The sequence below is a fragment of the Neodiprion fabricii genome, chromosome 7 (genome assembly GCF_021155785.1).
Source record: "Neodiprion fabricii isolate iyNeoFabr1 chromosome 7, iyNeoFabr1.1, whole genome shotgun sequence".
NCBI classification, from domain to species: Eukaryota; Metazoa; Arthropoda; class Insecta; order Hymenoptera; family Diprionidae; genus Neodiprion; species Neodiprion fabricii.
Genome location: NC_060245.1, coordinates 610683 through 627285, shown reverse-complemented (window position 1 = coordinate 627285; position 16603 = coordinate 610683). Strand labels below are relative to the sequence as shown.

The 16603-nt window shown below is 41.4% G+C and overlaps 7 protein-coding genes across 11 annotated transcripts; 3 read left to right on the top strand and 4 right to left on the bottom strand.

The window, feature by feature from the left end:
- Window positions 1-142: 142 nt before the first annotated feature.
- On the bottom strand, window positions 143-1616 carry LOC124186945 (probable DNA-directed RNA polymerase III subunit RPC6). The gene is made up of 4 exons (XM_046579107.1): window positions 1448-1616; window positions 608-1226; window positions 359-520; window positions 143-277 (listed from the first exon to the last, which is right to left on the bottom strand). The coding sequence occupies exons 1-4, from the start codon at window positions 1531-1533 to the stop codon at window positions 203-205; spliced, it is 942 nt and encodes a 313-aa protein (XP_046435063.1). The 5' UTR covers window positions 1534-1616; the 3' UTR covers window positions 143-202.
- A 371-nt stretch (window positions 1617-1987) lies between these two features.
- Window positions 1988-2901, top strand: LOC124186950. The gene is made up of 2 exons (XM_046579113.1): window positions 1988-2314; window positions 2390-2901. Exons 1-2 carry the CDS (start codon window positions 2234-2236, stop codon window positions 2762-2764), a joined length of 456 nt encoding a protein of 151 aa, XP_046435069.1. The 5' UTR covers window positions 1988-2233; the 3' UTR covers window positions 2765-2901.
- Window positions 2822-4922, bottom strand: LOC124186938 (26S proteasome regulatory subunit 4). The gene is made up of 5 exons (XM_046579091.1): window positions 4782-4922; window positions 3959-4520; window positions 3495-3881; window positions 3111-3346; window positions 2822-3036 (listed from the first exon to the last, which is right to left on the bottom strand). The coding sequence occupies exons 1-5, from the start codon at window positions 4782-4784 to the stop codon at window positions 2902-2904; spliced, it is 1323 nt and encodes a 440-aa protein (XP_046435047.1). The 5' UTR covers window positions 4785-4922; the 3' UTR covers window positions 2822-2901.
- Window positions 4923-4949: 27 nt separating this feature from the next.
- On the top strand, window positions 4950-9992 carry LOC124186932 (protein transport protein Sec23A). Of its 2 annotated transcripts, XM_046579077.1 has the most exons (10): window positions 4950-5132; window positions 5396-6043; window positions 6117-6366; window positions 6573-7223; window positions 7321-7474; window positions 7559-7710; window positions 7799-7973; window positions 8150-8371; window positions 8737-8757; window positions 9111-9992. In XM_046579077.1, the coding sequence occupies exons 2-10, from the start codon at window positions 5431-5433 to the stop codon at window positions 9198-9200; spliced, it is 2328 nt and encodes a 775-aa protein (XP_046435033.1). In that variant the 5' UTR covers window positions 4950-5132; window positions 5396-5430; the 3' UTR covers window positions 9201-9992. The 2 variants fall into 2 exon arrangements, with proteins under 2 accessions (XP_046435033.1, XP_046435034.1); XM_046579078.1 differs by lacking the exon at window positions 8737-8757.
- Window positions 9684-11515, bottom strand: LOC124186949 (calcineurin B homologous protein 1). Of its 2 annotated transcripts, XM_046579111.1 has the most exons (5): window positions 11326-11515; window positions 11112-11184; window positions 10653-10916; window positions 10430-10523; window positions 9684-10318 (listed from the first exon to the last, which is right to left on the bottom strand). In XM_046579111.1, exons 1-5 carry the CDS (start codon window positions 11509-11511, stop codon window positions 10174-10176), a joined length of 762 nt encoding a protein of 253 aa, XP_046435067.1. In that variant the 5' UTR covers window positions 11512-11515; the 3' UTR covers window positions 9684-10173. The 2 variants fall into 2 exon arrangements, with proteins under 2 accessions (XP_046435067.1, XP_046435068.1); XM_046579112.1 differs by lacking the exon at window positions 11326-11515 and having other exon boundaries at window positions 11112-11319.
- On the top strand, window positions 10894-14043 carry LOC124186942. Of its 3 annotated transcripts, none has more exons than XM_046579104.1 (6): window positions 10894-11027; window positions 12171-12353; window positions 12703-12806; window positions 12884-13298; window positions 13391-13705; window positions 13833-14043. In XM_046579104.1, exons 2-6 carry the CDS (start codon window positions 12275-12277, stop codon window positions 13946-13948), a joined length of 1029 nt encoding a protein of 342 aa, XP_046435060.1. In that variant the 5' UTR covers window positions 10894-11027; window positions 12171-12274; the 3' UTR covers window positions 13949-14043. The 3 variants fall into 3 exon arrangements, with proteins under 3 accessions (XP_046435060.1, XP_046435059.1, XP_046435058.1); XM_046579103.1 differs by lacking the exon at window positions 10894-11027 and adding an exon at window positions 11300-11404; XM_046579102.1 differs by lacking the exon at window positions 10894-11027 and adding an exon at window positions 11943-12053.
- Window positions 14034-16512, bottom strand: LOC124186941 (retinol dehydrogenase 7). Its single transcript, XM_046579101.1, has 5 exons — window positions 15826-16512; window positions 15307-15588; window positions 14912-15217; window positions 14594-14825; window positions 14034-14507 (listed from the first exon to the last, which is right to left on the bottom strand). The coding sequence occupies exons 1-5, from the start codon at window positions 15962-15964 to the stop codon at window positions 14216-14218; spliced, it is 1251 nt and encodes a 416-aa protein (XP_046435057.1). The 5' UTR covers window positions 15965-16512; the 3' UTR covers window positions 14034-14215.
- Window positions 16513-16603: the final 91 nt, after the last annotated feature.

Sequence of the window (16603 nt, the reverse complement as noted above, 5' to 3'; positions counted from 1 at the left end):
AATCATGGAGAATAAAATTTCGGCAACAATCGACCACCTTGTTTCTCATCTTTGACACTACGCGTACCGTGCAGTTTACGAATTAATTGTACAATACAGGCTTACAGAGATAGATCTCGAATAGGAGCAGAATAGGCGGAAATTCACATTTCATGGATCTATATTTATACACAGATACAACGCGAATTTCGATGTCAAAACTTCACTCCAACCATTCCTTGATGTAGTGACATTTCTTTGGCGTTATTTCTCCTACGTCGCAGCAGTTTTTTCTCACCTGAAAGCAAAATACAGTATACCTCAAAGATGCTCAACGATCATTCGTCGCTTCTCGTTTATTATACAACATTAAATATACCGGACAAACACCGCAAGGTGTTCTAATTAATCCTGGAGGGCTGAGCAACGGTTCGACCGCTCGGTACAAGTTGCTTCCGTCGCTTGACAGAGTTCTTTCCACTTTGCCGTCGTAGATAAGGGTGTTCAAAATCATTTCCAGATCCTCCACGGAAAGCTTAACCTGCAATATTATCGTCTCATTTATTTAGTCAAAGTATTATCGAGGAGTAACAGCAAAAAGTTAGTGAAAGGTATCCCGTTGCCGTACCTTGCTTATTCCCAGATCGGAAATGAATTTCCAAACTTCTTTCGACGACGCAAAAGCTATATTTCTTGCACCGATAGGACCATCCTTGCAGTTTTTTGTACTGTCTTTTTTTTGCTCCAAAAATCTGTAACACTGCTGGTTTAGAATATCGACGAATTCTGCCTCAAAGTCTTGATCCTGGTACCACGCGCCTCCGGTCACAGATCTGTCAGGCTCCAAGTTGTAAAGCATATATACCTTCTTCTTGCTAGCCGCTACCGACTTTACAGCTTTAATGAACTTCTTAGTTTCCAAACTTTTTAAAATTTTATTCAGCTGCGTCGGCATTAAATTGGATTTGAACCTGATGTCGCGTATCCATATCCCCTTGTTCCCAGCCTCTTCGATTATATTATAAACAACTTTCTCCTCGTTGTCTGCCCCTTTAACCGATTTAGCCTTGCTCGGGTCTTTCAAACGGTAAAGAAGAGTTCCACCCTGCTTGAATAAGTCAAAGTATCCCTGAGCCAATAGCTTGTTTATCGCTGCCGCCTTCCGCGTCGGTGCCAGATCTGGAATCTCAGCAGATATGTCTTTATCCGAGATGCCCTTCGGCTTTGCTTGAGCCAAGGAGATAATCCTGAAATCAAAGCTGTACCTCTTACACTGTTGCACAAAAAATCTCCTTTAACAGGTTCTCTTCAATTTCATTATACAAAGTTAGAAAACTATGGAGCTTTGAAAGCGTAACAAACATTTGCTGCTATATCCTGTCTATTTGACAGTTAATTGTTATCTATTTATTATGTTATTAACGGTCTGTTTGACAGTTATTTGACAATTAATCTTAAAGCATCATACTTTTCTTCGATAAATTCTGGCGATTCACCCACATCGACAATTCTATTTATTTCTCGCTCACTAGAGAATTCTCCTCTGACATCCATTAGTATTTAATAATTAATCGTTGACTCAGAATCTTACGAACGAATTAGAAGCAATGCAATGAATTGCCATTGAACCTTGCAACGAACACGTGTGGCTGCGGCGACGAACCCACGTGACGTACGCCCCCTGTAGGGAAAGGGCTTACTATTGCCACTGATTTGGTAAAATACACAAGTCACGTGAACGATTTGTTCATGATAATCAATTTATTTCATTTACAGGAATTGAGGGGATAGCTAAAATCCGAGACTCAGTAGTCTCGACATTTCGCCCACGTTGGACGCTCCATGCTATTCCTATTTTCATTTTTGTTCAATTAATAAATTCATAACTATTTTGAATTTTATGTGGAGAAATGCATGTTGCATGCTTGGGCATTATCAGGCGTTCTTGGTGTACATTTGGTTGCATGTAATTGGGCGCTTTATAAAACACCTTTAATTACGCATCAAATCAGGCGTAATGTCGTACAAAGAAGTACCAACAGTTGCATTCGATTGATTATTAAACACTTTGCTCTTCTCTTTCCGAATAACAAAGAGGAACTACCTTACAATTACTACTTTACTCCCGCTTACACAGTTTGCAAATTTTTGATAAATTATGTAATATGCGTACATCGAATGAATAATCGTACAGATTGTGTCAGATCCCGGGACTTATGTGACACTGTCAAGTGATTGGAAACATAACCTTAAAATGGATGACTGTGAGGAAATTGAGCATTCAGTAGAGCTTTCCGAAAGAAATTGGAATCGAGTTATAAATAGAGCAATTAAGGTAAGAATTCTCTGGTAGTGAAATGACGAGAATTTCACTCAACATTACTTGATCACAGTCCATCAACTTTCTCAGGCCGGTTATAGGGAAGGAGTTGAAGAAGGAAAGAAATCAGTTTTCCAAGAAGGTTTTGACATCGGTTACAAAGACGCTTTCGAAACTGCCTTCGTATTAGGAAAATACAAGGGGCTGGCAACAGCCATGAGTAACGACTCTCAAACTCCACCAGCTACAGATGATGTACTTGAAAGGACAAGGCGAGGGGCTTGCTACGTCTGCAATGAAAGTACGAAGAGCAAAGTAAAGACAGATGATTTCGTTAAAATGCCGCTGCAGGATATAAGAAATGGTCAGAAGAAATATTCTACAAGGATACTAGAGACGCTGCAGCATCAATTTGACGAATTGACAAGCAAACACGTAACATGTATCAACAATGCAGTTTTGTAGCATTATGTCCTGTACCTGTAAAGTTAACCCAATCAATTAATAGTTGACAAAAGTTGGTTGAGTTAAAGAAAATTTATTTATTCGAATTTCGTATTATTACGATTGATAAAAAATACATGGGAAAGCGAAAAATTAAATTATAAATATAATCCTTCAGGCGATCCTTCCTTCTTGCGGTACAACACACTCTCCTTGGATTTCTTGAAGTCGTCGCTGGTTACCTTCATACGGCGCTCTCGTAAAGCCATGAGACCAGCTTCGGTACAGATCGCCTATGGGAAAAGTTAACTATAACTTTCCATTTTTACCCATACAAAGAAACTTACTTTTACTGCAAAATAATCACCTTTATGTCAGCTCCGGATAGGTCATCTTTAGCCATGATGAGATCTGCCAGGTTTACATCTGGTGCCAATGTCATTCTACTTGTGTGAATGCTAAAGATTCTCCTCTTGGTTTTTTCATCTGGCAGGGGAAACTCGATCTTTCTATCGATACGTCCGGGTCGAATTAGTGCCGGATCCAAAGTTTCGATTCTATTAGTTGCCATTACTACTTTGACATCTCCACGACTGTCAAAGCCTGTCCATTTGAATAATTGATTCACATTAGCACTTTTGCACATAGTGCCGATAAGCGGTAAAACATCAGCACATCATCAAGCACTTGAAGATACAAATAGTTATTTTACTGACTCTCTGTCAGTATGGAGACAAAATCTTTTACTCACCGTCAAGTTGGTTTAGTAGCTCCAGCATAGTACGCTGGATTTCTCTTTCGCCTCCACTGTTGCTGTCATATCGTTTTGTACCAACAGCGTCAATTTCATCTATGAATACGATAGAAGGAGCATGTTCCTCAGCAACTCTGAATAGCTCTCTGACAAGTTTCGGGCCATCCCCTAGATACTTCTGGATCAATTCTGAACCAACAACACGCAGGAAAGTCGCAGATGTCTGATTGGCCACTGCTTTGGCCAGAAGAGTTTTACCCGTTCCCGGTAAACCGTAGAGTATAACACCCTTGGGGGGCTTGATTCCCATCTCTTCGTAATATTCCGGATGAGTGAGGGGTAATTCGACCGACTCTTTGATTTCCTGAATTTGTGTATCCAAACCTGGGAAAGAAATATGATGTCAGTGCATGCTTCTGAGAAGATATATGATACGTCGCTTGAAAAATACAAAAGCTCACCTCCGATATCGGCGTATGTTTCTTGCGGAGCTTTCTCGAGCTTCATCACTGTTACCATCGGATCCGTGTCATCGCCAAGGACGCCAACAACGGCGTGCACCTTGTGATTCAATAAAACAGAACATCCTGGCTCCAGCTGATCTTTGTCAACGAATGACAAGATCGACACGTAATGCTCGGACCCTACAGATGTAGAAACAATGGCGTGATTGTCGTCAATTATTTCCTCCAATGTCCCAACCGACATCGGCGTTCCCCTAAGATCGTCGACCTTGGATCTCTCCTCTTCATTTTTCTCTTCCTGCGGCTTAAGTCGCTCCTGATTTCTAATGAACTCCTCCTCCATCAACAAGTAATCCTTGATTCTTTCATACTTCAAGAGCTTCAGGCGACACCTGGTATGGGGCGTGACTTGGGGCAATTTTGTCGCAGCGTCCGGTCCCTTGGTTCGTCGTTTCTTCTTTCCTACGCGCGTAGGAATTGGGGGCTCGTACTTCTTCTTCTTGTCTTTGTCATCCTTCTTGTCCCCTCCCGTACCTCCTGTTCCCGACTGATTCTGACCCTAATTTTAGAGCAAAAAGACACCTGGTTTTACATACCGGTCACGTATGTCGTATAGACCCAAGAATTTGGAATAAGGTATTTCCAACAACTCTGCGTCAAAGCCAACCTCCGAAATATCGTCTCCCTCGTATTAAACGAAATTTTGACAAAAATCCGAAAAATGCAACGACGCAGAGTTACGATTGATTACTTAATTTAGAAACTTGGTTTTGGGTTTGCGTTGAGACCTATGAAAATTAAACAAACGTTAGGTACGAACCATTTATCTCGGCAACTGACAAACACGAAATCACGAAGTCATCAACGAGACCGATGAACATAGGCGAAGCAGTCGTATGACAGAGAAATCGGACGGCCAACTCTCAGAGGCTAAAATTCTAGTTACAACCAGAGAGAACGATTGATCTGCCCGAGAGTTTGCCTGCGTACGCGTTCTTCAAAGTGACGTGGCCTCAAGTGACGGGTGTGGGAGATTCCAACATCATTCCTAGTGTTTCCTCATTTATTAAGAAAATTATGTACTAACCGGCCCTGAGGATTCTCTCGAAGCCGTTTTGTAAGATTTTTCGTGACAAGATTTCACTGTATTTTCAAAAGTGGCAGCTGTCAGGTAAGTTTCCTGTCATAACCTAAAACAATCGAACTACTCGCACGAAATTTGCGTTCATTTTCTCGATCAAGTGTAAACTGTATGCGGTAAGAAAATCAAGACCTGACTAGAATACGTAAATATTCATTGAAGAAGCCTTATTTCCTTACCCTGCAAATACACTACATATTTGTCGCCCCCAATTCGTCGGAATCCAATTTTATGAACTGGCCTCAAAACATCACCATCCCGGCTTCTGATTCTCTTGCATGCCTTCATTATAGGTCTTTGCTTAAACTGAGATAAAACCCAGAGCGATATGACGACATACGAAGAATTCATTCAGCAAAACGAGGATCGGGACGGAGTAAGGTTCACATGGAACGTGTGGCCATCATCACGAATCGAAGCTACACGGCTTGTGGTTCCATTGGGGACACTCTACCAGCCGATAAAAGAGCGTCTAGATCTCCCGCCTATTCAGTACGATCCAGTACTGTGCACAAGATCGACATGCAGGGCGATTTTGAATCCACTTTGCCAAGTAGATTACCGTGCCAAGCTCTGGGTCTGCAACTTCTGCTTCCAGAGGAATCCCTTCCCTCCCCAGTATGCAGCCATTTCGGAACAACATCAGCCTGCCGAATTGATACCGATGTTTTCTACCATCGAGTATACTATTACTAGAGCACAGTGTCTGCCACCGATATTCTTGCTTGTTGTGGATACGTGTCTTGACGAAGAAGAACTGGGGGCTCTGAAGGATTCGCTGCAGATGTCACTTTCCCTTCTCCCACCTAATGCACTAATCGGCTTGATCACGTTTGGAAAAATGGTTCAAGTTCACGAGCTGGGCTGCGAGGGTTGCAGTAAAAGTTATGTGTTTCGGGGGACCAAGGATCTCCAGCCAAAACAAGTCCAGGATATGTTGGGTAGGTAAATCAGACCCTTTGCTTGATTCAGCTTTTTCAAAAGCACTTCCTTTACTTATCTCGATTTTTCCAGGTATCGGAAGACCAGTCCCTGGGCAAAATCCAAATCCGCAAAGAGTACCTGGTGGTCAACCCCTTTCTCCAGCTAACAGATTTCTTCAGCCTGTGCACAAATGCGATATGAGCTTGACCGATTTGCTGGGAGAGTTACAAAAAGATCCGTGGCCTGTAGGTCCGGGAAAGCGATCCCTGAGATCAACTGGCGTTGCTCTGGCTGTTGCAACGGGACTGCTAGAAGCTAGTTATGCCAATACTGGTGGGAGGTAAGTGTAAAATTATTTGCTGCGATGACTTGTGTCAGTTTGGAGTGGTAGAAGGAGGACCCATCCCCATTGTTCAGTATGCAGTGATTGCTCAAATTGTTTCTTTCTTTGAATATAAGAATTTATTTCAGAACTTTTGTCACGAGTGTATCAGTGTGAACTTTTCATTAAATATAGCATCAGTGCATCATTTTCCATTTACACAGGATCATGTTGTTCGTGGGCGGATTGTGCAGTCAAGGACCAGGTCAAGTTGTCACCGACGATTTGCGTCAGCCGATTCGATCCCATCATGACATCCACAAAGACAATGCCAAGTATATGAAAAAGGCGACGAAGCACTACGACAGCTTAGCCGCTCGTGCAGCTGCAAACGGTCACATAATCGATATATACTCATGTGCCCTGGACCAGACTGGACTACTAGAAATGAGACAATGTTGTAATTCAACGGGAGGGCACATGGTTATGGGAGATTCTTTCAATTCTTCACTTTTCAAACAAACGTTTCAACGTGTTTTTGCTAAGGATCCAAAAGGAGACTTGAAAATGGCATTTAACGCAACACTGGAGGTGAAAACGTCGAGAGAAATCAAAGTATCCGGAGCAATTGGTCCGTGTGTATCGCTCAACGTCAAAGGACCCAGTGTCGGAGAACAGGAAGTTGGCCTAGGTGGTACTTGCCAATGGAAGTTTTGTTCATTGAACCCTTCCACTACGACAGCTTTATTCTTTGAAGTTGTTAATCAACACGCTGCACCCATACCCCAGGGCGGAAGAGGGTGCATCCAGTTCATCACACAGTATCAACACAGTAGCGGGCAAAGGAGAATTAGGGTCACTACTATTGCCAGAAAGTTAGTTTATTTTTCTCGTTTTACACAGTTCACACGGCAAATGAATAACCTTATTCTGAACGTCAGATTCCTAATGATTCGATTATTTTATCTATAGCTGGGCGGACGCGTCTACGTCATTGCATCATGTCAGTGCAGGCTTTGATCAAGAGGCTGCAGCAGTTCTCATGTCTCGTCTTGCTGTGTTTAGAGCTGAGACAGACGATGGACCGGATGTTCTTAGATGGGTGGATAGGATGCTCATTAGACTCGTACGTGATTATAATTTCACTGCATTTTCATGGCTATTTTCTCTACAAACAGCACTGTAAAGGTGGAATCTCGGTCATTTTCAGTGTCAAAAGTTCGGAGAATACGCGAAGGATGATCCAAACAGTTTTAGATTGGCAGAGAATTTTTCGCTATACCCACAGTTCATGTATCATCTCAGAAGATCTCAGTTTCTTCAAGTTTTCAATAATTCCCCGGATGAGACCAGTTTCTATAGGTAAGATGCCAGGTGATTCAATTCTTGCAAAGTACCTACTATCCGAAAAATAATCGTAAACACTTCGCAATTTCTTTATGGTACTTAGGCACATGCTTATGAGAGAAGACCTGACAAATTCTCTCATCATGGTACAGCCAATCTTGTACAGCTATGGATTTGGAGGTCCCCCAGAACCTGTCCTATTAGACACATCATCAATTCAACCAGACAGAATCCTGCTCATGGACACTTTCTTCCAAATTCTCATTTTCCATGGAGAGGTGAGTACATCTATCCCCTCGAACTCAATTAGGAAACAAACTAATTTTGGTGAATTTTGGATGGTTTTTTTTTTTTTTTTCGTCAAATAGTTACGCATCACATTCAAATCGTTTTCTCAACCGAGTTATGGTCCAGCTCAGGGATCATTTATATCCGTTAACATTCTTATTACTAGACGATAGCTCAGTGGCGTCAACTGAAATACCAAGATCAACCAGAATACGAGAATTTCCGCCAGCTACTGGCAGCCCCTGTAGACGACGCAGCAGAAATTCTGGCTGGGAGATTCCCAGCTCCTCGGTATATCGATACTGAACAAGGAGGATCCCAAGCAAGGTTTCTTCTCAGTAAAGTCAATCCGAGCCAAACTCACAATAATATGTATGCCTATGGGGCGGTAAGTACTTCTGATATCTATCAATACCTACAGATTTTTGTATTCCTACTCGAATGTCGAATTGAATCTTCTTCGAATAATGAATATCAATCATATCGATATCCCTCGTTACTCAATGGAATTTTTCATCCGTGTAGAAGGATCATCAAAAATAGCTGATTGATCAGAGACTTCTATTACTAAAGACAAATAACTGTTAAAGTTTATCTGTAATTTAATCCATAGGGTTTTCGTTATTGTAAATGTGACACAATCATTGGCCGCATATACCTCTCACTATGTGCTAAGCTGAAATATAGCATTAGCTGCCAGCAATGTGTAACTGTAATGATAATTTTTATGTCGCCATGAATCCTGCGATCCAGGGGATGCCGATGCCCAATGGGGTGTGTTCATTTTATCATTTTTTATGTTCTTTCTTCCTTCTCCTTTTGTTTCTTTCCGGTATGGGTGCTTGATAATTGGAGCTTCGGAGAGAAGGGACTTTTCGGTCACTTCGAGTTATATGTAATCGGTGTGGACGTATGCACACAAGTAATATTTCTTATCCATTGCAGACCAGTAAATACCTTGGACACTATGAAGTACAAATAATCACAATTCTCTCATAAAATCATGATATCCTAATAAATGCTTGGTGCAGGTTTTGACAGTACAAATATTATACCACATATTTTTCCCTCCACTATGATTAAATTTTCCCCTCGAAATTATGTAAACTGAATTGCTTGGATTTTAGGAAAGTGGAGCACCTGTATTAACAGACGATGTCAGTCTTCAAGTATTTATGGAGCACTTGAAAAAGTTGGCAGTATCCTCCACAGCGTAGATTAATAATTTATACCTAAAGAAGATTAGGCATCAAATTATTTTGTATTAAATAAATTATAATTTAATAATCATTGAAATGGTTTGTAAGTATAGCAATTGATAGACTCTATAAATGAGAAGCCACGGGCATTTAACGAAATTCTTTCTGGAGAGAGTTTGATATTTTATGCTTTATTCTTGGTTTATTCGACAATATATTTTGTAAACAGAACGTGTGAATCCTGAATATCGGTAAGACTAAACATGTGGTAAATAATTTAATCATTTATGCTTAAGCATTCCAAAGCAGGATCGGCTCTATCTTCTATGTTATATTCAATCAAAACACCAATATTACAGGGTTTCACGAACTTCATCATTCTGACCTAGAAATAATAAATGACATACCCGAGATTTTTATGATTACTGTATGTATGTATCTGTAATTGATTAATCATAATTATCTACCTGAAATGTTCCCACAACTTATCTACCATAAAAATTGAGCTCTGAAATTATTTATTAATTACGTACTTGCTATACACATTCTATCTACATTATGGGCCTGAACGACACATTTATATACCTCCAGATGAGACAATTGATTCTGATATTTGTTTTCGGCCCATGTAATTCCGACTTGTTTTATATCATGTACATTCACCAACCAAAAGTTACTATGGTCTATTTTACTACCGTTCCAACTATTCCGCTCACTCTGAATAAGCAAAAAAAAAAAAAGGGAAAAAAAATAGTAGCTGGCTGTAACGGAATTGTAGAGTTCAAGCGTATTTCAAGTTAGAACATTGACGTGCAGCTACATTTTGCTAATTTGCACATTTAGTTGACAATCTTGAAGAGTGATTGCAAATGTCAGCATTAAGGCAAACAATTCGAATTCGTCGTTTGTTGAATCTTATAAATAAACAGATTAATGACTATATTTAGCTATTAATATACAATACTCTGTGCTTGATCAGTAGATACAATTTTTAGCTAAGAAATCTGATGGACATTTTTTGTTCAACGTCCGTCCTTTCCAATGCTTTGACAAATTCCTCGAATGAAATCATCCCATCCCCATTTTCATCAGCCTCTACTATAGTCCGCTCGGCGATGCTAGTCAGCTGTTCTTCACTGCAATCATATGTTTATTGTTTCAATGAAAAGTATAAAAAATAATGTGTCAGCTAATTGAGTTTTTTAACATTTTGTAAGCCATTACTGCATCACTGAACAATTGTCTACCTTATATTGGCCCCCACCATCATATGCAAGATTGCCAGTAATTCTTCCTTTGAAATTAAATCATCGTTATCCAAATCGTACATTCTGAAGGCAACTATAATTAAATAATTAGCGTTCAATTAAATACATTTAACCAGAATCTAAAATTGAAGAGAAACATTTGGAAATATTAGCAGGAAAATATGGTAATTATGAGTGTTTTCCTGTGTGCATTTGAACTTACATTTCAATTTTTCTTGTCTAGAGTTTAGCCGATTTGGACTGTTCTTTTTAATAGGCCTAAAGTGGGCCAAGACTTGCATGAATTGGAGAAAGTTGACTCTGTCACTGCCGCCCTCTTCGAAGAACGCGTTCACAATTCTGTCACCAAGTGGATTAATGGCTAACTCAGGGATTCTGAGGAAATCCTCACGGCTCAAGGTCCCACAATCCCCACGATCCAAGCTGGTGAATCTGCTATACAGTCGCTCTATTTGGTTTGGTGTAACTGTAAATCGAATAGTCCTCCGTCAATTAAACAGTTAATTATTGAAAATTACTGACAAAGAACTGTACGAGAAAGCTTATATCGACGATCAGATTAGTCAGTTTCTAACGTGTAAGCATGATCTAGAAATTTCGTAACTGAATTTTCATGAACCTAGTAGTTAAGATATTATGGAATTTGCGTAACTAGGCTTACATCCAGTCGCATCCTGAATTTGCGCAATTTCCTCCTCACGCAATAGTAGGCTGGATCGATTCCCCATTATGCTCTACAATGGAGTGAATAGACTATCAGTAATTATCTCGTCCTGAATTGCTGACACTCGAAGCTAGGAGTGCGAACAAACAGGTGTTTCAATGTGCAGTTGGAATTTGACCAGAATTTGACGTATCACAGGTTAGGAACAAACGTTTGTCAGCCGTGAGTCGTTGACTGATAAATCTAAAGACGGGTACCCCTGGCAAATTTTCGTGTTCAGTTTTTGGCGGGTAAGTTGTTTGTAGAATGACGCTAATACACGTGACGGATAATAATTGGGACAACTTTGGCGACTAATCTGTGGCTGTAACATAAATAGACAGATCCATATCATCATGAAACACAATTGCTGGAAACAGGGAATACAAATGCTTGTATGTACATACGTGAATTCAGGAACAAGATGATTGCATGTATGTATCTCAAGTTGTATAGAGTAAGGCGTTTATCGTTACCTTCGAAGTATTGCGGGTCGCATGTAATAAGGTCGTAACTTGACTGAGTTTATAAATGTGTGTAAAATAATTTTGTGTGGTGTGGATCATCTTCGTCCAGAATACATGTACAAATGAAGAATAGCCGAGTCTGATATTTCAAGTTTCTAGTAACTGTTTCATGGTGATATGGACCTGCCTATTGAATTTTCAAGTACAAAATAATTGTAAGAGATCGCGTAAGCGTTATCTCAACCTCCGCGCCGCGGTTTCGCGCTAATTTTACAAGAATTACTTTTCATCGCGTCAAGAGGGCGACACCGATATGAATTTTTTGTGCAAGCTACAAAAAAATGTATCGAAGAATTTGTGCTCCGCTCGTTAATCCTTGCAAAATCTGCAAGTGTTGAATCTATTATTTATTCAAACCTCTAAGATTTAAACGGTAGGTAGGCCGGCAAACAGGAAGTTGCCAATCCACAAAACCTATCACAACGCACGCTGCTTTGAAATCTTATGGTTATGTTTATTTTTTTAATTCATAATATCATGAATATTATAGACGTTACGTCCCCGGCGAAATTATGTTACGACAACGAATAGCTCGATATACTTACGGCATACTAATCGTCATCTCCCTCACGTTCGCATGAAACATGGAGAGCAATGGCAAATATAAGACACAGGGATCCTCTGTTATACCCCTGCAGATCCACGCAGACGACGAGACATTCATTCGAGATCGGTGAGATTTCGCAAAAACAATTCTGAAATATCCACTCTAATTGCAATATCAATCAACAACATTAATTATGGAGCTCCTTTCGCTGAAGGTGATGCATAAATTCTTAACAAACTCTCGTAGATTTGTAACAACAAGTCAATGATAAAGTTTGATAAATTTATTTCAGGATACTCGCTATAATATTCGCTGTGATTTTTTCAGAATCTTATCAAAGTTTTTTAAGTGACTAATTATTTGCCATTAAGTTTCGTTCGTAAATATATGTGTAATAAAAAATGATCACTCCTTGATAGGACGCATCTTCCGCCGTGCTTAGATTGAATTTTCGCAACGAAACACTTTTTTCCAGAAACCGGTACCAATACCGGTGGACAAGGCCCCTATGGCCGGATAACGGACTTCGACCACATTCGGAATGGAAATTATTTATCGTTCTCACCACAAACCGATGAGGTATCCATTGAAAGTTTGCTTAAATATTAATGATTAATGTTCTCAATTATGTATAGTATCATCTTCCCGTTCATTAGGCCCGTACCTTAGGGAAATTTCGCTCGCGAATGCAGCCCACCAACAACCGGGTTGATCGTCAGAATCACTCTACCTGTAGCTGTTTTTTTCAAAATGATCATCATGAGCAAGCAACGGAAATTACGAAAACCGCGGACCGCACTTTATCAGAACCTAAACCGCACCTCGCACCGAAAAATATTTGTACCAAGTGCCATGACACGCGTGGAGAAACCAGCATTGACGAACGTGGAGCAGGATCGGTAGTTCAGTTTTACGAATTCTATGAGGAGGCGGACTCCCAAAGTTCCGTGCCGTCAGCATTTTCGGTGTCCACGGAAATTCAGGTATCGCAGGATGTTTTGAAGCAGCAGAATGCGCCAAACAAAGACTTTACACCGAAAGACGTCATGAATTCATGGATACCGGTCGGAGGTAGATTTGTCATTCAGCGATTCGTTCTCCTATTTATAAGAAAAAGAAATTCATATAAATATGTCTAATACAACAATATCGCATTATTACAGGAAGACCCACGAAAGGATTGCTCCCAACAAGTGAAAACTACATCGACGTATCGCCTCGAGGATTTTCCTTGCGAAAATACTTTCCAGAATTATTTTTGAACGCGACGGAAAGGAACGAAATGCGAGCCGCACAGGGTCAGGAACTTCAAGGGTGTGATGCAGCCACATTACAGAAAAAGGATTGCACACATCCGAAATGCCTTTGTGGAAACTTCAACGATGTGCCAATCACGGAAGACTGGCGATCGGGCATTGAGAATGTGGGAATTAATGCTCCTTGTCCATGGCGCGACGAAGAGGTACCAGTCACCACAGGCATGTTTTTTTCACCCATACTAATACCGTAAATTGTTTCTTCCCTCATCAGGGAACAAACAACCTTCGTGATATGGTTACGTAGGGTTATTCTAACTGATTATTATCTATATATAAATATATATAGATGATTGCGAAGAAATAAGGGATGTGAATCAGTCAAGTGTGAAGTTGACGTCCTCTGAACGTCCACGCAAGTGGCTTTGGTGGTCTTACGATAAATTTAAACGCGACAGCAATTAGTCAGACGATCAAAAATCGGATAAAGATCAAGAACATTTGGGCGGGGTGAAAAAGTGACGAACGTATCGAGTAAAACGCACTATAATTCATTACAAATGCATGTATAATTATTAAACTGTTGGGTAGACAAACTGTGTATTAGGTTTATTAACGTTATGAATTCTTTCGACAGTATACACCACGCATATTTATCATTGTATCGGGATTACGAATGAGAGATTAATGTGATCGTGAATGCGACGGCCTAACGTACAGTAGCCAGTAGCATCACCGTGGTAAGTTGTTCCCCTTGGTCAAGTTATTCAAATCACTTTTCTGCGTTGACACATCTTCGGGAATAGATTTTACAGAACTGGGGACCGTTTCATCGTTTGGCATAAGATCAGACTGATAAGGTTTGACGTTCTCAAGTTCCGGTACCATCGCACTCTCTTCCGCCTCTTCCATAGAAGAATTCCATCTCGGCATCGAAACGAATTTCTCCACCAACCTATCGCGAACGAACGTGGGTGTAGTACTAAAGAGCAGGTGATAAAATGTGTATCTCCACGGTTCACATCTGAAACAGCGACAGTGCCGGAAGATATTATTGTCACCACGACAACGGACAACGGCGTATAAGCGATGCAAGAAAGATTCGCATACTTGTAGACGCTGCGAGGATAGACGTCCATTAAAGCGCCGTCGAAGGTTTGATAAAGCAGGGGATCCTCTATCTTATGCGGCGCGATCTCTCGCGACATTTCGGAAAGATAACGGCTGTACCTCGTGAAATAGCTACCGTAAAAGCTTCTCGCTTCTGGCTTCATCGCGTTCGCCATGTCCGCGAAGTATTTGCTCTGTCTCGAGAGTAGATTACTGTCCTTGGTGAATGATCCTGAAATTGAAGATTGTTGAAAATTTTTACATGCGGATGGTCGACTTTGGACGCGGATGATGATCGGCGTATGACAACGTGCTTACCTGGCACAAAGCAGACGACCTCGACTCCATACTTGGAAACTTCGATCCTAAGTGCCGTCGTCCAAGCCGAGAGCGCGGCTTTCGTCGCGGCATACGTCGCAACGCCGGGCAAAGGCTGGCTCGAGCAGTGACTCGTGACGACGATGATTCTGCTCCTTGTTGACCTGACGTCCGGCATAAGCTCCTTGGTTATTCCCATCGTTCCGAGGAGATTTACTTCGACCTGACGTCGCATTTGCTCTTCGGTCTGCCATTCGAATTCGCCAAAAATCATCATCCCAGCGTTGTTCACGAGAGCGCGAAGATCTGCGTAGCGAATTTGCGAAACTTTCGATGCTACACTTCCACGGCCAGCGTTGTAAGGTCTGGCTTGTACTTAATTAAACTGCACTTACCAAGTTTCTCCTGGGCCATCAGCTCCCGAGCTTCGGTTCCAAATTGCGCGATACTCTCGCTCCTGGTTATATCCAAGGGAATAACGTTGATCCCATTTCGTGTCAGATCCCGAGCACCGAGGCCGTCGGGCTGTAAGACACCAGCGATTACCGTTGCATCCAGGGCACGACAGTGCAGAGCCAAGCTGTATCCGAGCCCCGAGTCGCATCCTGTTACGATCACCGCGTGCTTCGAGTGAATCGGTAAGCGCGTCGCATTCCTCCAACGAAGGTATGCAGTTCCTAAATCGCGTCGTAAAAATAAAAGTCACGTAAATCAGGTTTAGAGCCTGGATGCCTGTGGAGGTTTTGGAGAGGGTTGTCAGCCGATCGCGAAGATGAACAACGGATGGAGAATGAAACAACCCAGGTAGCACACTTGACGAAATGTCAAAGATCATTTGCCTAATTAAAGCCGACTTCATTTCGAGAAACTAAATACTTGGGAAGATGAGAGACGATGCAAATGTGAAAACTTACCCAAGCCAAGAACGGTAATCGTGGTGGCAACAAGTCTGTGACCGCTCTCGTAGAGACAAAACAGCCCGGCAGTACTCCCCAATCCGAGTGTCAAGCTTTTCAGATACAATTTTCTGGACCAAATCTGCAGGGCCTTCATCTCAATCAAATCCGCGTGCAAAATGTGCGTTATTATTTACGTGATTCCGTTGAGAACGAGCGAGCCGATCCGCCGTAAGCGGGGAACAGATCGAGTCTGGGAATCCTTCGCTGTCGCGGGTGAATCAGCGAGTGTACCTCCTGCTCTTATGCCTCCCTCATTTCGTTTCAGATAGCATTCTTTACCGTCCCCACCACAATTTGCCGACGCGTTCATGAAATTTCGCCAACATCTGAACAGGCGTAATATTACGAGAATAACAGCCGGTGCAGTTATAAAAATACTATGGTAAATTGCAAGGGACGCCAAAATCCGCGTTAGAAGTTGCCGCGTCAACGGAATTCAATAACGCAATGGTACCCGAGAACGCAGTCGCTGAATACATTTTTTCACTTCCGATCTGGTTATGATATCTTCTAGAACTACTTTATCGCGAGCGAGCCGAAGGTGAATTTCTCGGTACGAGGCTGGAAAACTGTTTGAATATTTCATAACTTTACCGCCGACATCGACCCGGCAGGATTGATTTCAATAACAAATACTTGGACGATGTATGTTAATTTATGAAGATGCCAAAGCTTGTGACTATTTCCGATTCAATCAGATATCGAGCGATGGAGGACTCTGAACCACTTACAG